Here is a 26259-nt window from a genome sequence, read left to right as displayed (position 1 = left end):
TTAAGGCAGGAGTATGTAATTAGTAGACCATTCCTGACAATATGACTCAGGAGACACTACAGTGGCAATCTTTGTCTTTCAGTGTTCTGTTTCTTGGTTCCATTTTAATGATCTGTTAGACTGTGGAATACAATAGAGCTGCATCCACTGACATTTACCTGCGTGTCTGTTGCATGTGAAATTGTTTAATGTTTTTATCCAAGGGTGGATTTGCAGATAAAGTCCAATACCAAGTGTTCATAAAGACTAAGCAGTAAAACTTCTTAAAAGTGCATTTGTGAGGACAATGCCTTTGTTAAGATCACATGTAGATTTGTGACTGAAAGGTGCTCCAGTTCTGTCAGTCAACATGCAGAAATAAAACAATCGATAGCCAAAGCATTCAAAAGTGTGAGCTGAAACCTGCAAATACATCCCCACAAAAACAACTCCGACGTGGAAGTGTTTGTAGGCTCAGGCCCAAAGCATGCAGGATGAAATCCTGGCTCCACTAATGTCAATAGCAAAACTCTCATTGACTTCAATGGGGCCAGGATTTTACCTGCAGTGTTCTTCAAAGTGCAGTGCCCTCAGTGTGAAGGTTGCAGGATCAGGCCCTAAGTGTGCAATGTTTTTATAAGTGCAGTGCCGCCAGCCTGCAACATTTGAGGAGTCTTGTGTGATATTTGATTTCTTTTCTTAAAGTCCCAGTTCCTGGAGTGGAGTGATTATGTGAGAATCTCAGTTTTCATTTAAAAACACCATTACATTTCTAGCCACCGTGGTTGTACAGAAAAGCTTGAAAATGTGATCCAAGTACCAGAATCCAGAAGGTAAATAAACAGAAGCCCATTTTTTAAAAATCTCATGATTTTAAAACCAATCTCATGATTTTTTGGGTCCCAACACTGATGATTTTTAAATATTTGGGCTTACCAGTACAGTATGTGTGCAGTGCCCTAGGTGTGAAGTTATAGAACTGATTCCTAAGCGTGTAGAGCGTTTATAAGTAGTGCCAAAGATTTCAGATATTAATACAGTAGTGGTCTGTTAATGCACATGCAGCTAGAAAAACCTTTAGTATCTGTGCAACAAAATAAACATTGCATTTAAAAAGGGGCTGTGTTAATTGTTAATTTTAATTATGATGGAAATCTGCAATGGTTCAATACTCTAGAAAGCTAAATATATATACATTGGGGAGGTCAGTGAGCAGCCCCAGCTGGCCCAGCATGAACCCCACATGAGGGGCAGTTAAATATCCACTTAATTATTTGCCTGGATCCCTTACACAGCAGCTGCCCTGCCATAACTAAGCCTTTACTATACCTGACCATAACCATGCTCTCAGCCCACTCCTAGCCAGGGGCTCCCAGCATACCTGACGCTAGCCAGACTCCCATAGGGTGACCAGACAGCAAGTGTGAAAAATCGGGACAGGGGGTGGGGGGTAATAGGAGCCTATATAAAAAAAAGACCCAAAAATCGGGACTGTCCCTATAAAATTGGGACATCTGGTCACCCTAGACTCCCATGATGCTTTACCTTAGCCAGGCTTCCAGCTCACACCTAGTTCCCGTGATGCTTTGCCTTAGCCAGACTCCCATCATGCCTTGTTGCCCTAACCTAGCCCCCATCTCAGCCCCGCCCCAGCCGTTAGCCACGCCCCCAGTCCCACGCAGACCAATTCTTAGCCCAGCCCATTGCCCTTTTCCCCCTCCCTTTAGTTTCTTGTGGGCTTACTGGCGTGCTTGCGTCACGTCCGGCATGCGGGACCCGGAAGTGGGAATGGTTGAGGTGTCGCTATGCGCCGCGGTGGTACCGGGGCCGAGCCGAGCCAAGCCGGAGCGAGACCAGCAGGTACGAGCAGGGTCGGGGCTGCGGGGATGGGCGGTGGGGTCGGGTGGGCCCCGGGAGAGGAGGGAGGAGTTGCCTCGGTTCTCCTCCCTCACCTGAGCGCCGGGCGGGGCGGGGCGGGGCTGGGGTCCGATGGTTAGAGCAAGGGTCTGGGGACCGGACGCCTGGGTTCCTTCCATCGCCGGGCTTGGGAAAGCAGTGGGACGAAGGGGGACTGGGACTCCTGGGTTCTTTCCCCGTTCTATGATGGGGTGTGGGGGTTATAGCAGGAGGGAACTAGAAATCTGGTCTCTAGGGTTCTCATCCTGAGTCTAGGAGGGGAGTGAGGTCTAGGGAATTAGGTCGGGGGGAGGGGCACTGGGAGCGAAGCCTGCTGGGGTCTGCCCTGATTCTGCTCTGCAGCTCACTATGTGACCAACCTGGGGCCAGTCACTTCCCTTCTCTGTGATGGAATGAGTGACCGTTATAGTTGTTGCTTGTGAAAATGTTGGGAAGGCCTATATAAGAGCTTGGCATTATTATCCTATTTATTTGGGCTGGTCTCGATGTAACTTACCTCGCTCAGGTGTGAAAAGAACACTCTTGAGGAGGTGGAGTCATTATGCTGATGGGAGAGCATTCTCCTGTCAGCATAGCATGTCTTCACCAGATGTGCTACAGAAGTGCAGCTGCATTGGGGTAGCCACGCCAAAGTAGTGTGGTAGTGTACACTTGCCCTAAGCAATACTAATGTTCCTGAGCTACTGTCCTTAACTTGCTAATCAAACCATACACTGCACTGTAACCCTATAGGTTTCCCTTTCTTTCAAAGGGAAAAACAAACAAAAAACCCTCTCTGAATACAGAATTTAAATTCTGTCATCTGGGTCAGTAATGCTTATCTGCCTCCCATTCCTAAAGGCCATGCAGACCTTGAAATATTGATAGTTCCAGGCTTCCACAGTATTGAAGGACACCGTTTTACTGACTGCAGCACTAACAGAGGATTGCCTGTTGCTCTAACCTAACTCTCAAAATGTCTTGTAGCATCTTTGTTTTACAGCATATCTGGTAGAATAATTAAGGCTGGCTGATGTGTCATTTTGAAAACACATATTCAAGGCAGTGATGGTGTCTGTTGCATTTGCTATGTGGATTTTTGAGCTGAGGGAGAAAATGCATCTAGCGATCCAGGTCTCACAACTTCTTTCAAAAATAGTTCTTCGTTACTTCATAGAATATCAGAGTTGGAAGGGACCTCAGGAGGTCATCTAGTCCAACCCCCTGCTCAAAGCAGGACCAACCCTCAACTAAGTCATCCCAGCCAAGGCTTTGTCAAGCCTGACCTTAAAAACCTCTAAGGAAGGAGATTCCACTGCTTCCCTAGGTAACCCATTCCAGTGCTTCACCAACTTCCTAGTGAAAAGGTTTTTCTTAATATCCAACCTAAACCTCCCCCACTGCAACTTGAGACCATTACTCCTTGTTCTGTCGTCTGCTACCACTGAGAACAGCCTAGATCCATCCTCTTCGGAACCCCCTTTCAGGTAGTTGAAAGCAGCTATCAAATCCCCCCTCACTCTTCTGCACACTAAATAATCCCAGTTCTCTCAGCTTCTCCTCATAAGTCATGTGCTCCAGCCCCCTAATCATTTTTGTTTGTTTGTTCAGAAACTCCACTGCTTTTTTTTAACTTGTAATCTGGATTTACATAGTCGTTGACTGAGATGATGGTTCAAGTAAAAGTGGGCGTGTGTGACCATAAATAAGAATCATACATCCAAAATTATTTTGAAATAGTAACTTTTTACTTATTTAATAAAGGAACATTGCCAATATGAAACCTAGACAAGCTTAAAAAATATAAAGCAAAAGAAGTCAAAAGTAGTCTGATATTACATATGCCTGGTAGTTTCCCTGGCAATTTGTGGTTTCAGAATTATATTTACATGGTTTTAATGTTTCTTTCCATTGTTATTGTTTGAAGCCCACACAGACATGAAATTGACTATATGAAAGGTGCTGTCAAATGGGAAAGTAAACTGAAAAAAGTGTCTTTTTTTTTTCTTTCTTTCTTTCTTTCCCTCAGTTGTGTTATTTTTAACAATAGTAGATAAAAATCACATATCGAAAATTTTTGTAAACTGGTAGGTTTTCTCTGTTAAAAAGTGTTAATGCTGGTGTGGATCAAATTCCAATTTAATTGTTCAGATTTTGTCCTTAAATTCTCCCTGCAGTTCCAACTTGATTCACTGTTCTTCAGCACCATCCGTCTTGAGCTTTTTATATGGTGTTGCTGTGTACTGTTACAGCTGCTGTTCCATCTCATTGGTGGTTGCATTTCAGGGGTAAGTGATCCATGCATATAATTCATACAGTATATATTTAGGGCTTCAATCTTGCAGTGTGATTTGTGTAGATGATCCCATATGGATGCATGGGTACCCATCAACCGATTGCAGATCCTGTTGCAGTATTGGGGGTCTATGTTTGTAAAGTGCTTTGGGATTAATTGGAAAGAAATCCTTTATTTAAGAATATTAATGAAATGTAGTCTGGATTTATTGCTTTTTGTGTTTGAAATGTTGAAAATTTAAAAAAAAAATCCCCAAGAAGAATACAGGTGGAATTATTTGTATTTGGGGGGCTGGCATCCCTGTTGATGATCTACGAGAGCTAAAGATAAACTCCTCAAAATGAGCTTCTCTACAGATATGCTGCAAGGAGTATATAAACCTAATCCTAATAAATATGACTTCATTCGAGCTCCTGAATTACAGGATTGGGATCTTGGTGAGAATATCACTTTTTAATATAACTAAAATCTGTTTTATACAGGAATAGAAGAACAATGGCTCTGGGGAGGATCCATGTGCCTTATAAATCTGGGATGTCTGGATGATACTAGAACACAAGCTAATTTGCCTGCCTGCCCTGATCAGAATATCCCAACATGGGAAGGTGAGACTCTTAAACTAATCCTCAATATCAAACAGATAGAGTTGCAATATGATGAATAGAGGACTGCAACCCTAGAAATCTTGAACTCCAATTCCAGCTCTGAGGTTTGAGTGCCTAAATCTGGGCATCCACTCAACCTCTTTTTTTCCCCATATTTCTATAATAGGGACAATACCACCCACCTCACAGAGATGTTAAGGATTAATTAGTTAGTTATTTGGAAACTGTTCTGAAAATGAAAAGTGAGGAGTCTTGGATCACATTTCTGCAGAATATGATTATGCAAAGCTAAGAATAAATGTAGAATAGAGGTATTAGAATTATAAAGCACTTGCGCTGTAACCCCATCCTCCAGAGCCCAACAGATTGAGTGCCATGAAACAATGGTATTAAAGGAAAGTAATTACAGTGGCATTTAATATAGCTCAATTAAAATGCAAATTAGGCTATATCATACTGCCTTTATATAAATCTATAGTACACCCACATCTTGAATACAGCATGCAGATGTGGTCGCCCCATCTCAGAAAAGCTATATTGGAATTGGAAAAGGTTCGGAAAAGAGCAACAAAAATGATTAAGGGTCAACGGCTGCCATATGAGGAGAGATTAACAAGACTGGGACTTTTCAGCTTGGAAAAAAGATGACGAAGGGGAGATATGATAGAGGTCTATAAAATCATGACTGGTGTGGAGAAAATAAATATGTAAGTGCTATTTACTCCTTCTCATAACACAAGAACTAGGGGTCACCAAATGAAAGTAATAGGCAGCAGGTTTAAAACAAACAAAAGGAAGTATTTTTTCACACAACGCACAATCAACCTGTGGAACTCCTTGCCAGAGGCTTTTGTGAAGGCCAAGACCATAACATGGTTCAGAAAAGAACTAGATACATTCATGGAGGATAAGTCCATCCATGGCTATTAACCAGGATGGGCAGGGATAGTGTCCCTAACCTCTGTTTCCCAGAAGCTGGGAATGGGCAACGGGACGGATCACTTGATGATTTTTCTGTTCATTCCCTCTGGGGCACTTTGCATTGGCCATTGTCGGAATACAGGACACTGGGCTAGATGGACCTTTGGTCTGACCCAGTATGGCCGTTCTTATCAGAAGGGTTTTAACAGATTTATACTCAAAACTCATTCTGATATGTTTGTGCTAATGAGCCTTATGAAAGAAGCTTTTGTTGCGCAGCTTTTAAAACTTGTTATGCATGGCTTCTGAAGCAGAACTGAAAAACTGTAAAGTTTGTGTAGTGGATTAGAATGCTGCATGTGTCAAACACTTGCCTAAGAATCGTGACAATCTGAGAGGGGGGGAAAATATGTTTCCATTTCCTTACTTGTGTTGCTAATATCACATCAGATTACTTTTTGTAAGTCTCACTTAGTACTTACTGTGCGTCTTTGGGTTTTTCATTTTTGCTCTGCTTTTACAGGTAAGTAAGGCTGTTTGATTAATACTCAGTTTCATTACCTAATTCTTAAGTATTATCATAGCGCCGAAGTATTTGGGTTTCCAGCTCGTTCGCAATTTACAAAGGCAATTATTGTTCACCTCTGTTAACACTGGATGTCATTGAAACATAGCAAAACCTGAGTTGGAGGCCTATGCGACGTTAAGATTTTGGTAGTTAAAGATGGAAAAAAAGATCTGTTTGATGACTGAAATTATAGGATGCATGTCCCAACAGATAGGTATTTGTTGGCTGTTAAACTTGTGATAATAATTCTTCTAGCTTTGAGCATTCAGGGTGTAATTTTGATCCCACTGAATTTAGTGTAATTTTATTAGGAACAGGAGCAGGTCCTTTGTGTGTACCTTTAAAGTTGGAAGTTCATTTAAGTATTTGTTCAAATTCTAAGCCAGTTTTGGGAAGGCTTAGCTCCCGGCTGTTAGGATGCATTTCAAACAGTCTGTCTCCTTTATGAATTTCAGGGTCAGCATCTCCTGTTTGTTTCCTGCTTCCTGGCACTTCAGCATCTCCCCAGTGGGGTGTCCTCGTATACTGAACACCACTTTGCGACAAATTATTGTCATTGGAATACTTTCTGCTGCCGTCTCCTTGCTCTATTATTCCCTTGTCATCCGGAATAAATATGGGCGTTCGTACAGGGATAAAAAATTTCACAGGTGAGGACTAATATAATGTTCAGGACAGGAAATGAACATAACTCAGGGGTTCCATGTTGATCATTTCAAACTGTTGAACCAGTGAGTAGTGATTGGATCTCCTGGTGTGTACAAAGCCACATGGAAAAATAAATTGACTGAAAGCGTTTTATGTAAGATGCTGCTCACTGAAATCAGTCTTGGAGTAATCTTTCCTCTCTCCAAACCTTGTATATCCCTTTTGGGGTAATTTCACATTTGTTGTTTTTTGTATTTTGGAGGCAAAGGTGTAAACTCCTAAACAAGCTTATAAGTGAGGTCTGAACTTTTTATATACTATATCTTTTTGGTACTCTTATCTTGAGCTTGTTGGACAATTGTACATGTTTATCTCTCTCTCTTATATATACAATGGATGCCACTTAATAACAATCAGGATATTAACTTCCAGGTAATAGCAACGTTTTGCCAGGAACCGATCCTGTCCCAGTGCCTTTAATGTTAATGGGATTTAGATATTGGCAACAGGCATGTGACTTATTGACAACTTTTTCATATGCCATCCCTGGCTGCAGTCCCACAAACCTGCCTGCAGCTGGAAGGGGAAGCTGCAGGGACTTTCCACAGGGAGTGGGATCACTGTGGGCCCGAGAGGCTGCACGGTACCTGCCTGTCCTCTCCAGGCTGTGCACTGCCGTGATACTGGGAACCTAGGCTCAGCATGTCCCAGTGCTTTTTTCATTGGCCGCAGGTTTGCAGGACAGCAGTCAGGAAGGAAGTGCAGGGATGTGCCAAGCCCCAGCTTCAGGAAGGTTTGCAGGGATGCAGCAAAGGAAGGAAGCACTCGGACGTGCCTTCCCTGGCTGCAGCCTTACAACCCTCCCCGCTGCTGCCCTGTCCACAGCCTCCCCTCCCAACCATAGGCATATTTGCAGGGCTGCAGGCAGACATATCATGCGTGTCGCAGTGCTTCCTCCCCTAGTTGCAGCTCTGCACATCTGTCTGTTGCTTATTGACAACCTTCAGATAATAGCAACTCATTGCTGGCAACAGAGAGGTTGCTAATAAGGTGAATCAACTATATGTGAATGTCTATATGTTGCATAATTATATTTTAAATTTTTTCACTCGTGTTTCTCTTTAGAAGTACCTCTCCTCACTTAAAATTGCTTTTAGTTTATTAACTATTAAACTTTCCAATAATTTAGCATGTTTGATTTGTCCTTATCCCCACATATAAAAGGTGGAAGGAGAAGTGTCGTGTAGTAGATAACATTTCTGACTGGGAGTCAGGAATTCCTGGCTTCCACTTCCAGTTCTGCCACCAGCAATTGGATGATTTTGGGCAGACATTTCTCTTTTCTGTGCTTCATGTTATCCCTGTGTAAAATGAAGATAATGCTTACAAATTTCACAATGTGTTGTGTGCCTTAATGTTTGTAAAAAATTGTGAGGTCCTTTAATAGAAGGCAAAAGTGGTTGATATTTTTTAGTCTGGTATATCAAATCACATTTGTAATACAAATATATAAACAAAACCTTATACCCAATAGACTTTAGCCACTTTTTCTTCTAGATACCTTGCTCGAGTGACTGACACTGAAGCTACAGATACTAGCAATCCCAATCTGAACTATGGCATCGTGGTAGACTGTGGTAGCAGCGGGTCTAGGATCTTCGTGTATTGTTGGCCAAGACACAATGGTAACCCGCATGATCTGTTGGACATCAAACAAATGAGGGACAAAAACAGAAAACCAGTGGTTATGAAAATTAAACCAGGTATGAAAAACCCTAATGTTCAGTAATTTTTTCTAAACAGCTAACTATCTAACCCAAAACAGTATTTAAGATTCATATTAAAAACCCAAGGTTTCATTTTTCAGAAGAGAGATGACTTCTTTTTTGATTTTTTTTTGGAGTCCAGTAGATACAATTGGTCTTTAGGCATATTTGAATAATTAGGTGTATTTAATAAACAGCCTTTTATAAGGACCTCAGAGTAATAAATAGAACAGTGTTGCAATTTCATGAAAATTATCGTAATTTAAAGAACATCTGAAAATTAAGCTTTTTGAAATGTCGTCAATGTAGCTTGTTCCCGTCTCCAATCATAAAAATCATGCTCGGTTTGCATGAGAAAATAGGGTTTTTAACTTCAAAATCAAAAACTGTTTCCTGCTGCCTAAAAGGTCAGTTGGAATACAACCAACCTATGTACATCCTTTTAAAACAGTGGCTCTCAAACTTTTTTACTGGTGACCCCTTTCACATAGCAAGCCTCTGAGTGCGACCCGTTCCCTTATAAATTTAAAACACTTTTTATATATTTAACACCGTTATAAATGCTGGAGGCAAAGCGGGATTTTGGGGGGAGGTTGACAGCTCGCAACCCCCCATGTAATAACCTCGTGACCCCCTGAGTGGTCCCGACCCCCAGTTTGAGAACCCTTGTTTTAAAATCTTAGATGCAGTTGTAAATTAAGGAGTAATATATACTTCATATTTAGGCATATCAAAAAACCAATTCTTGCCACCGATTATTTAAAATTGCTACATATCAAATTTTACATATATTACATACGTATATTAATGACTGGATTGCAGTGGCTTCCCAAAGAACTATGAAATGTACAACTACATTATTGTAGCTCTCCATCGACTTCATCTGTGTTTGGTTTGAAAGGTGCTTTATTCAGCTTTACAGTTTGTTACAGTGCTGCCAATGTGGAGGTAGGAGGTACCTATAAGAATCACAGATTGAGTTGTCAGTTAAATAACCAGTTCTGCTCAGTTAGAATCAGTTTTGATTTTGTTACTTAAATGGAATCTGTCTCCAATTTAAAAGTAGACAATTGGGTAACTGTTACTGGAACAATGCATTTGAATAATTAAAAACTGACTGTTAGGGAACTTTTAAAGTAAGAGTTTAAGCAATCTCCTTTTGAAGTCCAATCCATGCCTTCCTGTGGCATAGTTCTCATGCCATTGTGTGAAAATATCTCTGTGTATGCTGACCATGGAAATGCTGGTGATAGCATAGCTAGCACTGTTATGATCCCAGTGAAGATTGGGCCAAAGTCTGTGCTGAACACTTAAGAGTTATATTAATCTGAACTTAAAAACCACAATGAACTGAAACATCTTGAAATGGGAGAAGGGTGAGGTAAACGGCATTTCAGAACTGTAGAAGTCACTATCTTATATTGCTCCAGCCAAAAATAAATTACCATCAATTCTTATGAAGGTGTTATATAGCATAGATACTTGAGTAGTATTTTGTACTTGGTTTATGCCTTGCATTGACTGTTAGCTGGAAAGTTATTAGTAGAGCAAGTCTTTTTAGTTTTTAAGTAATTCCCTTATACACATTAACTGATTGTGAACCCTTTTCTGACAAAACTGGTTAGCATTTGCAAATAGCTGACTTTATGTAAAAAATAATTACTTTAAAACTTCAAAGCCTGTGAGTTTGTTTTTTTAAAAGCAAGTTTGATGCTTTATGTGAAAGAAGCTGTTACCTTACACTTGGCACTTCCTCATTCATCTGTCTGTTTCTCTAGGCATTTCAGAGTTTGCTAGCTCTCCTGAAAGAGTCAGCGATTATATTTCTCCACTTCTGAACTTCGCTGCAGAACACGTGCCCCGTGCAAAACACAAAGAAACTCCTCTCTATATCCTCTGTACTGCAGGGATGAGAATCCTGCCTGAGAGGTGAATTGGTACCTTATTTCTTTCAATATTTAGTTTAAAGATCCTAGTGCTTCAAGTAGTTTAACCGTTGTTCAAAATGTTGGTAATTTTGCAGCCAGCAGAAGGCAATACTAGAAGATCTGCTCACTGATATTCCTGTGCATTTTGATTTTCTGTTTTCGGACTCTCATGCAGAAGTTATTTCAGGGAAACAAGAAGGTAAGTTAATGCTGTAGAAGAAACCCATTTTAAAATATTTGTTTCTTTCCAGTCCTGTTTTGTTAAAATCTTTTTATTTTTGGCTGCTTTCTTTGTCCAAATGCTTGGTAAGTTAAGAGATCTTATATCTCAACAGCAACTGTTTTGCATTCTGGTCAAAAGCAAAAAATGCCCCAATAATGTATGAAAAATGTCCTCTAAAATCAGGAGAAATAATTAATGCCTCCTTATGTAGCGGTCAGGCATGTGTGTCCATTTTCTCTTATTTCTGACATCAGCCAGAGTCCGATATATAATAGGATTCCAAGATTGTGGAATCCCCATCACTGGAGACTTTTAAGAACAGGCAGGACAAACACTTGTCAGGGATGATCTAGGTTTTCTTGGTCCTGCCTCGGTGCAGGGGGCTGTCCTAGATGACCTCACAAAATCCCTTCCAGCCCTGTATTTCTATGATTGTGTGGAAAAAGTACTCTTTTTAGAAACATATAAGCTCACTGTAGAGGAAGAATAGTTGGCTATAACTGGCTTATAGATAAAGCTCCGTGTTTGTCATGGATTCCTTGACTTTCCCTGACTTCTGCAGCGGCTGCTGGTGTGCCTGGCCCAGGGGCCGCCTGAGCAGCTCAGGCAGCCCCTGGGCCAATTGCACCGGCTGCTGCTGGGGCAGTCTCGCCCCCCAGCAGCAGGAGTTTGGGTATTGGGGGGGCTCAGGGCTGGGGATTGAGGTGCGGGGTGGTGCTTACCTAGGGACGGGCTCCTGGAAGGACGACAGGAACGCCCCTCCCTCAGCTCCTACCGGGGCTTGGGCCAGAGCAGAGGAGCTTAGGAGCTGAGTAGGGAGCCTCCCCCCCACCCCTGCCGCTCCCCTGAGCACTTACAGCACCTGCAGTGCCCCCCGGGTTGTCCCTCTGAGCTGATTTTCTCCCCCCCCCCCTCCCCCCAAAGTTTTAGTCAGGAATATATAGTAAAAGTCATGGACAGGTCGCTAAAACATAGCCTTACTTATAGATGACCAGGTCTTCCGATTTTATTCTGAATTTTTTTTTTTACTTAAAAACTTGCCTTAAAGAATGACTGAACTACTGAATGATTAAACTAATGAGCTAGGGTTTTATGAGAATTGTTTGAATATTTTAGGTGACAAAAACTATTAAATTTTCAAGGAATGCTTATAAAAATAAATGTTTCTGCATGTAACGCAGTTGACATACAATGTGTTTAACAAATGAAATGAACATAAAGATAATTGAGGGAGACTAAACTGTAATAGGTTTTAAAAAAGCTACCTAAAATTTTTACAAACTTTTTTTTTTTTTTTTTTTTAAATGCTTCTAGGAGTATATGCGTGGATTGGCATCAATTTTGTTTTGGGACGATTTGAACATATTGATGATGGCAAGTATATTTATATTTTAAAAGAAACTTCCTGTATATTGTCAACACACAGGATTGGGAGGGGGGAGACGGTAAAGTGCCAGATAATTATTTTGTAATGAGTGTCTTCAAATAGGCCCAATGTGGATACTGGAGCACACCAATCACGCACTGCGCAAAGAGCAATATCTAAATTTCACGTGACTAGTCTAGTGATTCATGTTCAGTATTAAAATTTGTCATTAATAACACAGCAATTCAGTGGAAGGTGTTCTTTCTCTTTGAGTTTGATACTGCTTAAGATCCCATCCCAAATGTATTTCTCAGTAGTGCCAGATATCCATTTTGTGTTCCAGAGGATGATGCAGTAGTGGAGGTGCATATCCCTACCAGTGAGAACAAGGAAGCTATCATTCGTAAGAGGACAGTGGGTATTCTCGACATGGGCGGCGTGTCGACCCAGATAGCATATGAAGTCCCTAAAACTGTAAGCTTTGCCTCTTCACAGCAGGTTATTATCTGTACAATTTTCCTTCATTTTTTTTTTTTCCTGTTTTTAACCCATATCCATTGGTTTTTGTTTCATTATATCACATCCCAAAACCAGGAAAGAGAAGACATGACCACGAGTCCCTCATCAGCTAAGCAATTCATTTGTGTTTTGTTCATTTGAAGAAGAAAAAAAAAAGTTGATAAAGCATAGTGGAACGTTCATTTGTACAAGTATTTTAACTTTCTTAATTGGATTTTTCTAAGCATACTTAAGAGTTTTTTCATGCTAAAAGTGGTGTAGTTCCCGCATGAGAAGGGAGCTGTATTTATTTATGTAATTTCCCTTGATAAGGTAGAACATGAGAAATTGATCAAAGTAACAGGTCATTGTATTAAACAAAATGTGCTATGTGCACTACACAGTATATGTGCTGTAGAAAAGACTAGAACTAACTTGTTTCTAAATTTCAAATGGAACAATATGACTTACTTTTGAGATTAAAATATGTATTGATTTTTAGGGCAAATCCCAAGTCTTGAATAAGGCAAACTCCCATTGACTTCCTGGGAAATTTGCCAGAGGAGAGACTGTATAAGAACCACAGGCTTAGACCCACAATACATTGTTAAAACTAAACAATTTTTATTTAAGCAGTCTGTGAAATTGCATTTTTCCTCCTCTGAACAGTTGTATTAGCAAACACTGCCTCTTCAGATAGAGGGCAGAATTCTCCTCTTAACACAAAAGATCTACTGCAATATACTTCCCCCTCTCCCTACACACCTCTATGGGATATGCCCATATGTAGGAAGAGGATACTAGAGTGGAAATCTGATAGGAGACTTCTTTTAAAAACTTGGAATTCAATACCATTGTTAATGGGGGATCATCTTAATCTTTGAAAGACATAATATCTGGGCTCCTTATTTTATTACAAGTCTTTGACAAAGCACTTAAAGTATAAGTATTTCAAAAATGGAACAGGGAGAGGAAACTGACTATTTTTGCTATTTTTAAAAAAAAAATTGTCCCCTGAACTAAAGATGAATTTGATAGTACGAGAAGTTGCAAAGAATTGTTTACCACCATATGGTTTTATACTATCTGAACTTGTGGTCAGATGTTAGATCTAAAGAGTTTTTGTGATACCCTGGTCCTCCCTCTGTCCTCTTGACTGTGTACCAAGAAAATGCCTGTGATGTTTGTGAGCCTGCTACTGCAGATGCTGGAACCCCCATGCACCATTACGCTGATTCCCTTGGCACCTTCTACATGAAGGGCTTCTCTTCACTACTGGGGTAAGTCAACTTAAGTTACGCTACTCCAGGTATGTGAATAATGTAGCTGGAGTCGACATAGCTTAGGTTGACTTATGGCGGTGTCTTCACTGCGCTGAGTCGACAGGAGACACTCTGGTTGACTTCCCTTACTCTTCTTGGAGAGCGCTGTGCCATTGATTTAGTGGGTCTTCACTAGATCCGCTAAATCAATCCCTGCTACATCAGTTGCAGCAGCATCGATCTCCCCATAGTGGAGACCAGCCCGAAGTGTGTTTGGAACTAGTGTTTTCTCTGTAAAGCTTCAGAAATTTTGACAAGCAATATTGGGACATGTCTGAGGAGATCTGAGTGAGAGTGGCTGAATGTAGAGTCTCTGAGAAGCTGTGAGAACCCGATCTGAAATGACACTTCAGTGCCTGTAGCACTCTGGTGTTCACAGGCTTGTAGTGACTAGCTTTGCTTTGTATTGCAAAAGTCTCTCTAATCTCCTGTCACTTGGGTGCCTGCAGGAGGAAGTAGCCAAAAACTTACTTGCAGAGTTCAATTTGGGCTGTGATGCTCATCAGACCGAGCACGTGTACAGAGTGTACGTAGCGACGTTCCTTGGTTTTGGTGGGAATGCAGCACGGCAGAGATACGAGGACAGTATATTTACCAACACAATGTTTAGAAACAGGTAATTTGCTGTGTGGCTGATTGCATATTATAAATACTTAAACTGTCCTGAAAACCCAAGCAAAATATAGACCCCCCCCCAAATGGACACATCTAAAATTGTTGAGCAGTATACTGTCCCTCTTTAAATACTATTACTACTCATTCCCTATCTTGAATATGCTGGAACCTTGATGGACTGAAATAGGTTTGTGTCCCTACAAATTGCAGATGTATGGTGTTCAGAGAATGGCAGCTAAGCAGGACTCAAGTGCTTTAATGCTGCTGCCTGGCTTTACTGTCAATGCTGTGGAACTGTCCAGCTCCAGGGAAGAAAGGGTGGACTGGGAGAACCACCTAAGCCTACTTTCACAATCCAAAGTGTTTGGTGTTCCCAAGACCTGCCATTCTAGCAAATTATTTGGAAGCTCCATTCTAGGAAACAGTCAATTTTTATACAAGTGCTGTAAATTACCATTGAGATTGCTGGTGGAGGAATTATTCCGTCAGCCACAGGAGGGCCTGGGAGCATTTTGAATTATTTGAATTAGCCCATGTGAGGTGCTCACACTTCACTGAGCCAAGCAGTCTGTTCTAGCTGTATAGTTAACTGCAGGTGCCAGATGTCTGACTGGATAAACAGAATAATGGTTTTCTTTTTTGGGGCTGGGGGAAAATTCTCTGACTCACCCTCAAAACAGAAATCTCCTCCAGATCCCGCACTGTCTCAATCTGGAGCAGTAATACTCAGACTGAAGCTTGCGAGCCACAAGGAGCTTTTTAATGCGTCTCCTGTGGCTCTTTGCAGCACATGATATTAAAACACTGTGTGACTTAATTATTAACCAGTCAGGATGCTTTTACTGTGTAATTAATCAATTAAGTTATCAAGTTGCACTAAGTTATTAACTTTGCTTATTTTAAATTGTGTGTGCAGTGTCCACAGGGGGGAGTTACAGTACAGCACCTTGCTGTTGACACCTCCTTGATCCAAAATGCGAGGCAGCGTAGACTGGGCCTTAGAAGCCATTTTAGCGGCACCTATAAGCTTTTTTTGGTACCAACTTCCAGTTACTGTTTTTATTAAACATTTCTTTAATTATGCTAATTAAATACTTTTGCATGTGTTAGCCAAGCTGTAACTGGAGAAGAGATGCAGCTGTTATTTCTGGTAGCTTCGGGATTGTGAATAAAGTCTGCTCTGCACCATGACGTTTTTTAAATGCACTTCATGGAGTTAGTGTAAAACCTTAACAAAAAAATCTGCAGTTGCTTGGATTTTTGTTCTCTGTCTCCAGGCCAAATGGCTTGTAACTCTGGTAGATTTAGCGTAGTGTGCCTGACTTAATGTACTCTTTTATGGCGTAAAAGTAGGTGCCAAAATTTGCTCAAGTCAGAATGACTTGGTCTTCTTTCTGTCTGTTTTGATGATGCATTTTTGTCCAAAATAGGATTCTGAGCATGCTATACCTATGATTGTTTCAACTGTACTTAATCTTGTGACAGACTTCTGGGTAAACAGACTGGTATGACTTCTGAGTCTCCCTACCTGGACCCTTGCCTGCCGCTAGAGATTGAGGATGAAATCCGACAGAATGGACAGACACTGTATATGCGAGGGACTGGAGATTTTAATCTGTGTCGTGAAATTATTCAGCCTCTCATGAATAAGACCAATGAAACCCAGACCTCTTTAAACGGCATCTATCAGCCTGCAGTGCACTTCCAGAACAGCGAGTTTTATGGCTTCTCTGAGTTCTTCTACTGTACCGAAGATGTATTGCGTATGGGAGGAGACTACAATGCTGCTAAATTTATTAAAGCTGCAAAGGTAAAGCATTCTTGAGGTATAATCTTCCTAGTAATCCAAAACAGCGGCTACTCCTGAAACTGGGGCAATGAAGCTTTTCCTTTGGAATCTAAGCTCCTTTTACGTATATAACTTACAGTAGCTCACTTTCTGGCCTCATCAGGGTTTTCTCATGAGAACGATTCACTACTACATAATAGTAGAGGAATTCTAGGATGAGCAAGATCCATCCCAGAATGTGAGAGCTGAACTCCAGAGGAACTGTAGAAAACTCAGGCAGAACTCTTACACTTTAAAAATGTAACTACAGTCTCTTTAGTTTTTATTTGTCACACAGCATATGTGCTTAAAATCATATAAAAAGGGACCAGAACACAAACCAACTGTGACCCACTAACTTATTGCCAGGCTTCCCTTGACTTTTATTTTTAAATTACATTTCATGCTTTATAAAGCTGTTTATCCATTGGCATAGTATATTTTGCTTAATTCAATATGTAAACAGAGCCTTTTTTGTTTGCTTGTTTTGTTAAGGATTATTGTGCCACTAAGTGGTCTGTCCTGCAGGAACGTTTTGACCATGGTCTTTATGCATCACATGCTGATCTTCATCGATTAAAGTGAGTATTCATGTTTGTACAGCAGAAATCATTCATGCAGAGTTACCAGAAGAGAAGCATCATGCCCAAATGACTTATTTTAAAACATTGTTATATGCTGCATAGGTGTAGCTGTGTCAGTCCTGGGATATTAGAGAGACAAGGTGGGTCTCTCTCACTTTTAAAAAAGCATTGGAAATCTGAATGAGTTTTATAGATTCCCAGACCAGAAGGGACCCATTGTGATCAGGTTGAGTGAAGCTTAAAAATTGCATCAGCTATAAAAAAGATTGATCATAAACCATGTTGCTCTTTAGCGATACAGTAATGCAACTCTTGGAGTATAGGGAACAATCTTGCAATGCATTTTTATTGTGGTTTATAAAACTTTTAATGGAATCGGCGGTATCTCGGTATGTCACTGATTGGCAGGACCAGTGTTATCTTGCGGTGTAGTTTCATGATTGGAGCAGGTGACTAGGAATCACGACTTCCGTGTTGCTTTCTAGTCTCACTGTGCTTGGTGCCATCCCTTCATAAAAGGGGGGGAACCAAACCCCCCAATTCCCGTGAGGCCCAGAACAGCTAACCCACATCAGTATTGGATCGGAGGAGAAGAGTGAGCTTAAATAATAAGAGATCATTTAACCCTCTGTCACCTATATATACACTAGGTCTTCTCTGTGCCTGTCTTAATGTGCAAGACCGTTGGGCCTGGGGCTGTCTCTATTCTTGTCTTTACAGTGGATTATAAACCCCTCAGAGCAGGGATCTGAATCTTGTATATCTAAGTACTGTGTGACCTGATGGCACCGTATAAGTAGTATAAAAAATGAAAAATCAAATGACATAACCAGCCTTTATTCTGATTGTTCTGTAGGTATCAGTGTTTTAAGTCTGCCTGGATGTATGAAGTGTTCCACAGTGGTTTCTCTTTTCCCATCAACTACAGCAATTTAAAAACTGCTCTGCAGGTTTATGATAAGGAAGTGCAATGGACATTGGGAGCCATCCTTTACCGAACACGATTTTTACCTTTAAGGTACTGCTTGTTTTTACAAATGGTTAGGTGCAAAGCTTGGATGGTGGGGTGGCTTGATATGAAAGCAGGTGGCGAACAGGAACAGAAGAAACATTGCTTCAAGTTTAGCATACAAAACACTTGTATGTAGGGCTTGGGTGCTTATTTTAAACCAAAGCGTGTCTAGTAAATATCTCTGCGGATAAACACAAATGCCAGCAAGTCAGCCAGATAGCTCAACTGTAGTAATCTTTGCTGAGTCGTGTTTAGTGTATGTGCTTCCAGTTTTTGTGGTAAGATGATCAAAAGGCAATTTTTTTGCCTCGTTGAAGGATTGAAGTCTTGTTTCCTATTTTGTACGTGTTTCCCCCTTTGTTTCTCAGAGACATCCAGCAAGAGAACTTCAGAGGAAATCACTCCCACTGGAGGGGCTTCTCCTTTGTTTACAATCACTATTTGTTCTTCGTCTGTTTTCTGATTGTGCTGCTGTCCATTGTGCTGTATCTGCTGAGGCTGAGACGGATTCACCGGAGAATGCTGCGCAATGGCTCATCCACTTCCCTCTGGATTGAGGAAGGCCTCCCACCACAGAAGATTCCAGGAGCCTTATGAAACACTAGGATAAAGATCCTCTTTATTAGACTTTTTAAAGTACAAGCCATTTTTTTTACCTCAGGGTTTCTCCTTTTTGTCTGTCCTCCCCTCCCCCAAAAAAATCGTATGAGGAAACCTCTCCCAGCAGTATTGAACTCAGCAAGAGCTTTGGAAACAACTTAGATTATGGGAAATTGAGGTCAGACTACACCAAGTGGACTAGAGAATGTCTGCCAAAAATGGTTTTTAAAATTAATTTAAAAAAGTTAATGCACTTTCATGTTAAAGGGGAGGGGAAGTCAAGACTTGATGCCAGTAAATGAATAAATGGAGGCAGCCTATGGTTACAGAATGATTGATTTCTCTTCCTTCAGTAAAATTGTGAAATATCACTTACTAGCTAGGATGAGTGGATATAGCTATGCATATTTTTGTTCAAGTCCATGGTTGATATCACTCAACTTCTAAACTCTCAGCCTCATAAATCAAGAAAAAGGAAGTGCGGGATTTTTTAGAAGCAGTAAAAAACAGACTTGTTAAAATGTGAAAAACTGACATCTTAAAGTGTTGAAATACTGCAACGGAAGAGAAACATCTATTGTGGCTACTGCTGTGTTTATGCAAAACACAACTAAAATCATTGCTTTGTTTAGTCATTACAGGTTTCGCCTTGATGTCTCGGAAGCATAGTTTTATGGTAGCAAAAGTGACTTTTTTAATCCTTCATTCGACAGTGTTTCATGATGGTCCAGAGATCTCCCTGAAATTCTCATAAGCTTGAAAGGACTGGAAAATGCACAGACTTCAGTTAGTTCTAGTGGAACAAACACATGTGCACATTGTCTTTATTTTTGTTCTTTCCTGGTATAACTTCTTACCTGTTAATTTATATTTTATTTAAAACAATATTAGTTTTACTTGAAAGCAAACTTGTTCATGATTAAAAGTGGCATTTATATGAACCTCTCGTTGATGAAAACTTTATTATCCTATATAAAACAGTGCCTGCTCTCGCTTCTAACATGACCATTATAAATCACCTGCCATGGTGAGTATAAATGTGTTATGAAACTTGATGCAAGTCTCAATATTGGAATCTTTTTCCCCCTTATAATTTTTCAAGAGAGATAACTTTTGCCTTTGTCTTTTTTTTTTTTTTTTTTTTTTTTTTTTTTTTACTAAAAACTAAAACAGATCTGTGGGTGGCTTTTCTTTTTGGTTTTTAAGTTTCAGATCATTCTAGTTTTGTTCTCTGACCAAGTTCTGGCAGTTATGTTCTGCCTACCTAAACACTTGTTATGTTTTCACTTCCTGTTTTAAACTGTTGTAGCATGATCGTATATGCTGTTCGAGAGGGTTAAGCTCCATCCCAGAAGTTGCTGCACTTCATTGGTGGATGAAGAGATTCCCCAATCAGTGAGCAGGAAAAAATATTGGGGATGGTTCTGTATCATGGCCAGTGTTCAATCTTGTAAGCACAGCTTGCTGTATGATAGAAATTTCCAAATATATCAAATATCTATCTTCAGAGGCTGTTGTGAGGCATAATTAATGTCGGTAGAGCTCTTAAAGCTCCCTATATCTTAGAGCTACAGAGATGTAAAGTATTTTACACTGCAGGACTGATAGGGCATCGCTATGTAGCTAACTGCTACAATGTGTGCTGCATTTAAAACACTGGCTACTCCAGAAAAGCAGCAGCTTGGCAAGCGTAGTAAGCATAATGTTTCAATCAGTTTTTAGAACATAGATCAGATGTACAGCAAAGGGCTTCCCAAAGACCACGCTGACCTGATGCAATCTGAATGTTCTGCTACATTTTCAGAGCTACTTAGTGTGTGCTGACCTAAAGCACGCTACTTCTTTGGAAAAGGAATTGATTAATGGTTGCAATGAGTCGGGGACTGGCTGTTTCTGTATGTTATGGGCCCGATCCTATAAACTTTTACAAGTGTAGTTCTGCTTTCTCCAGTGGGTCTACTTGCATGAGTGAACACTTCCAGAATTGGGACTCAAGTTTTATAACCGATCACTGTAAGTGTTATTGAGGAGATCTTACCTTCTAAAGCTAATACAATTTCAATAACAGGTTTTCTTTATATGTAAAAAGCCCAGCTTGTTAGTAGCATTTTACCCTTGTTTCCAGACTTAAACACAGCTTTTTAGCTGTACAACTTACAAGGAGTTTAAAGGAAAAAGGGGAATGATTTAAGGAGAAGTTAGGCTAAATCCTCATGCAAAAATCCTTTCGGCACTTAAATTCATAAAAACAAAGTTTCTCATATCTCCGGCACAAGCAATTGTACCTTTTTGTATATTGCAGATAATCTACGTAGCACCAACATGGTATCTATCTGAGCACTTCATATTTATGAATAACTTTATTATCACAACCCCCTGGGAGGCATTATCCCCATTTCACAGATGGAAATCTGAAACACAGAAACTAATGATTTACCTGTGGTAGGAAAGGAAGTCTGGAGCAGAGCAGAGACTAGAACCCATAGCTTCTGAGTCCTAGCCCAGATCTTAGCTTGATGACCATCCTGTTTATTCCTCTCAGGCCAAATTAAGCCTCCTGCAGTATAGCATCAGGGTGTAGGAGGGTTCCAGGTAATTCAAGCGCACACAGAGGCAGAAGTTGCCTGTCTTTCTAAAAGATGTACTCTTGCTCAACCACGAGAGAGGGGCTTGATGGGCCTGTGTTTTGGAGGTTGTCCGACTAGATGATTGTAATGGTCTCTTCTGTCCTTAATCTATTTATTAATTTGACTCATGATTTGTAATTGCTCTCAAATTCCTGCCTGAGACAGGCCCAAGCACAGATTAAGAGAGCTTGACCATTCTGTTCCGGGGGTTTTGTGTTAGACTTGTCAGTGCTGACCTTGATTTACAGTGCGAGTCTAGTTTTACCAGTATCTGTTGTAGATGATTATGTTGCAGCCATGCCTCTGATTGTGAAGGCATAGTTGTATTTTGATTGCTGGGAGGGTTAGTTAAAAACTACACCATAGTTGGATGGATGATTGCCACTTTGAAATGGAATTGTAATGAAGGCTTAAACTGAACCTTTGAGTAAGAACAAATAGCTTTAAAAAAATAGAGTAGCACATGACATGAAACTGGGCATTTCACCACCTGAAGGAGAAATGTGCCTTCAATTGTGGTATTTTTCTGATTGCTAGCTAAATGAATACATAAGATAATATCCCTCCACAGCAGCAAGTGGCTTAATCGCTTGCTTCTGATGTCTGGAATGCTAGTACAAACTTGTTGCACTCATTGACCTGATAATGGTTATCAGGACGATTACCCGAATGATTATGGCAGAGCTTGTACTTCCTGCTGAGATGCCGAGAACTGAGTGAGCACAAAAGCATGCTTAGGTAGAGGGCTCCCTCCGGATGTGGGTTGAGGTTAGTGGTGAAGTGGGGAGGAAGTTTGCACAGTCTGACTGGCATGGGGTATGCCAAGGATCATTTACTGGAAGATATGGAGTGTCTCAAACTCTGCATGCAAAAATATAAAACTCAAGGGGTGACTTTCACTTCTAAAAACCGCAACAGAAAGTTGGAAGGGAGAGTTTCAGGGCCTAAGTATGTTTCCCTTTAAACAGTGCTCTTCTCTGTGAGGATTTAACCATCTGGTTTTTATCCCCAACACTTACTTTTACAGATAATTCTCCAGTGGGATTGAGGTCTTGTTCCACTAGATGCTTTTTACACACACATTTCAAAGATAGTGCCCTAAAGCTCCATAAGCTTTGAAAATAAGCCATAAATAGCTTTCCCAAGGTCCCACAATTCATCATCAGGGGAGCAGGGAATGGACCATGAGTTTGTTGACTCTGCACGAGAACGCTGGGGGGCAGGCCACGAGCAGGTTTCAGGGGGTCCATCAAGCAGGGCTCGCATTCAACTTGCTGGGGCCCTGGGCAGAAAGCCAAAGCCCCACTGCCTGGGGCTGAAGCCTAGGGTTCCAAGCTCTGCCACCCAGGGCTGAAGCCAGAACTTGAGCAACTTAGCTTTACAGGGCCCCCAACCCCAGCCCTGGCTTTTATATGCAGAAAAACAGTTGTTGTGGCACAGGTGGGCTGTGGAGTTTTTACAGCATGCCGGGGGTTGCGGGGGGGGGGGGGGGACTCAAAAAGAAAAAGGTTGAGAACCCCTGCTCTGGAATGTGTTGTCTCAGCTTCAAAAGTGTGATTCAGCAGTTCAAGCTATGACGAGGATTGGTTGTGCTATTTTATCACCTTGATTGGTGTCATGGTAATGCCCGCAGGCCCCAGTGGGGGATCAGGCCTGTATTGTTCTGGGTGCTGTATGATGATGTACCCTGGAGGATGGGTGGGGGTAGGATAAAGGAAATGGTGAATAGCTCATAGGGCTACATAGGAAAGCAATGTGTTGAATTTGATGGTTCCAGATAGTTTTCAAAAACTGCTGAGGAGCAGGGGTGTTGTGTGGAACTGATGGGATGAATAGGGAAGGTGGGAGGAACAGGGAGATGAAAATGAATGAAGGGTAGGTGATGGGTATAGCAAAGTAAAGGAGGGGGAAAGGCAAAGGTTCAAACCAAGGATCAGAAAGATGAAAGCCAGTGGCAGTAATTTAAAAAAAAAAAAAAAAATCAAGGGAATTTCAGCTGGTCAGGGTGAGTCTCTGGCACCCAGAATGGGTGGATCTGCCTCTCTCTCCTTGCGTCTTGTCCCCAAAGGTGCCAGCCGTGTAGTGACTCTGAGATGCCAGTGGTTTGGGTCTCCTGGTTCTTGTGGGAAAGGAAAGTAAGGATGACATAGCAGCTAATGATTGTTCCTTACCCCCACAATGGACGCACAGCCCTTGAAAGGATCCATTTCAATAAAAGCTGCCAAACTGGGGTTAATTGAAAATTTAAACAGCACATGGCAAAACACTTAAGATCAATCAGGCCTGTGGGCTAAAATCTTAGACAAACTTCCTCATTAACGTAAATTGTATTGTGCTTAAGAGCTTATTTTGCATCCAAAAGCTCCCTGAATTCAGCTCTTGAGGCTTGATTAAGATGAGCAAGCACTGAGCTGCTATAAATTGTGTTGAACTCCAGAGGAAATGGACGTGCTTGGCACCTTTGAAAATCAGACCAGGCATCCTACCTGATTCAGGAATCCTGCAGGGCTAAAAGAAATCTTGTTAGGTACTCGCCTGTCTATTCGTGTACTGTCAATGCACAAGAGGGATCAGTTTGCAATGTAGCCCCAGTCTTAGGCAGTCACTAACATAGCCATAAATGGGTGTGTGTGTTTCAAGGATCAATAAACTAGAGAGTCCTCAAATTGCTCCTAGCCTCCTGGTCTCTTGGGCAGGCTTCTGTTACATTATGGTTTAAAAATCCCTATTGCTTCATTGATTAAAATCTAGTTATACCTAAAAGAACTGGGAGGTGTGGGGGTATAGTTCTTTAAATCAGAAAGCTTAGCAATACAGTCATTCACAGTGATACATTTAGGAGCAGGCAACTGGAAAAGAACCAGGAGTATATTGAACTGCATGCAACAGTTTTGTGTGTAACAAAAGGTCTGCTTATTTTCTGCAAGCAGGGAGTTAACCCCTTTGCACAGACCACACAGCCGCACAAGATACAGTGAAGAAGCAGTTCTCAAATTGCCTACAGAGAACAGTAGCTTTAGTAAGGAGGATGACTGCCTCAGAAGAGAGCCCCATATTGAGGACCCACAAGAGGTTGTATCCCAACCCTCAGGATCTTTTTGCTATGTTTGTCTGAAATACTCCAAGTCTCAAGAATACTCCCTTTAGGAAGGAGTCTTGCTGAGGGAGATTTCAGGTTTTTTTTTTTTTTTTTTTTTGCGCTGTGGAGCTATCAGATCTGCTCTGTGGGCTGACACTGCTTACTAAAGTTTGCTTGGGGCACATGCAGTGGAACACCAGTGTAATGCTGTGTATAGGATAGCTAATGGTTTTGTGTTTCTTTTGCAGTGAGGTGCACAGTACAGAAGAAAATCTAGAGCCCAATATCAAACTTACCTGATTTACCAGCAGCCTAGAAACAGAAGTTGTGCATGTGCTTTTCCATGAAGAATAATGAGCGGGCCGGGGCAGAGGGAAGGGAATCCAGCAGTTTCCTAGGCTCTGCAGTAAAAACGTTAAGTATCTACTTCAGCTGTATATTTAGAGACTTATACATAGGTTTAAGGCCTCTGGCTTATGTTGCTCTTGAGAGTTGTGGAGCTGGAACGCTGACACGAGCAAGCTTAGTTCTTTGGGGACTTGTTAAAAATCAACAGCTTGGAGTCCATGCCCAGTCCTGTGTGGAAATGTGAGGATATTTGTTTAATTAGTGTGTAGGTTGGATGCCATCCATACAGTCTCTACCTTCAAAGACCAGACATTCTAAGGGCCTATCTACATGGGGAAATTATTCCGGAATAAGCAGGGTGAGAATCTAAGGGTACATCTACACTACGGGGGGAGTCGATTTAAGATACGCAAATTCAGCTACGTGAATAGCGTAGCTGAATTCGACGTATCGCAGCCGACTTACCCCGCTGTTAGGACGGCGGCAAAATCGACTTCTGCAGCTTTCTGTCAGCGGCGCTTACTCCCACCTCCGCTCGTGGAGTAAGAGCGCCGATTTGGGGATCAATTGTCGCGTCCCAACGGGACGCGATAAATCGATCCCCGAGAGGTCGATTTCTACCCGCCGATTCAGGCGGGTAGTGTAGACCTAGCCTTAAGCACAAGAGCTATTCTGGAATAACTCCATGTGTCGAGTTCCAAAAGAAGAACATCCAGGTGGGGAGCTGTTGCAGCATAACTATTCCAGTCAATTTCCCCATGTAAACAATTCCTAAGGACTCAATCCCAAAGTGAGTTCTCCAGTTGTGGCCCCTAGAAACCAAGGGTCTTTCTGCAGCACAGTGGGATGTCTGTACGGAGCTCACTGCAGGACTGGGGCCTAAACAGCCAAAACCCATGCAAAGGCCTCAATCCTTCAACTGGATCTGTGCTGGTGTGTCTTCGTACCAGTGTCGAGTCTCCTGCAGTTCTGACTGTGCAAGGATAAAGAAGTGGGTGGCAAGTAAAAAGCCAGGGGACTAAAAGGTAATGGTCAGTGAGGATCTTGCTAGGGCCACAATTTTTCTTTGCAATTTTAGCATTTACTGTACAAGCTCCCTAAAATGCATTCATTCCCCTTTTCATATTAATATTTGTAAATGTGAGTGTGACATTGGGGAGACCATTCTTTTTTGTACCTTTTCTATAATTTAGCAGCATTCAGTTCAGCACAAGTCAGTCCCACAAGTCCCTCTTTCTAATCACTTCATATGAACTCATTGCATGTTCTTCTTTGCGCAGCATAGACCCAGGGGTTCTCAAACTGGGGGTCGGGACCCCTCAGGGGGTCGCGAGGTTATTACATGCGGGTCGCAAGCTGTCAGCCTCCACCCCAAACCCCGCTTTGCCTCCAGCATTTATAATGGTGTTAAATATATAAACAAGTGTTTTTAATTTTTAAGAGGGGTCACACTCCGAGGCTTGCTGTGTGAAAGGGGTCACCAGTACAAAAGTTTGAGAACCACTGGCATAGACGGCAGATGGGTGGCTTTCTTCAACTGTTATAAATGA

The 26259-nt window shown here is 41.4% G+C and overlaps 1 protein-coding gene across 2 annotated transcripts; it reads left to right on the top strand.

The window, feature by feature from the left end:
* Nucleotides 1-1749: 1749 nt before the first annotated feature.
* ENTPD4 (ectonucleoside triphosphate diphosphohydrolase 4) lies at nt 1750-19596 on the top strand. Of its 2 annotated transcripts, XM_054019305.1 has the most exons (14): nt 1750-1839; nt 4053-4163; nt 4654-4776; nt 6721-6915; nt 8471-8676; nt 10458-10608; nt 10703-10806; nt 12145-12204; nt 12540-12694; nt 14466-14632; nt 16117-16441; nt 16955-17040; nt 17900-18061; nt 18424-19596. In XM_054019305.1, exons 3-14 carry the CDS (start codon nt 4769-4771, stop codon nt 18650-18652), a joined length of 1848 nt encoding a protein of 615 aa, XP_053875280.1. In that variant the 5' UTR covers nt 1750-1839; nt 4053-4163; nt 4654-4768; the 3' UTR covers nt 18653-19596. The 2 variants fall into 2 exon arrangements, with proteins under 2 accessions (XP_053875280.1, XP_053875281.1); XM_054019306.1 differs by lacking the exons at nt 1750-1839; nt 4053-4163 and having other exon boundaries at nt 4673-4776; nt 12540-12670.
* Nucleotides 19597-26259: the final 6663 nt, after the last annotated feature.

The sequence above is a fragment of the Malaclemys terrapin genome, chromosome 2 (assembly GCF_027887155.1).
Source record: "Malaclemys terrapin pileata isolate rMalTer1 chromosome 2, rMalTer1.hap1, whole genome shotgun sequence".
Lineage (NCBI taxonomy): Eukaryota > Metazoa > Chordata > Testudines > Emydidae > Malaclemys > Malaclemys terrapin.
This window is presented reverse-complemented; position numbering and strand designations above follow the sequence as displayed.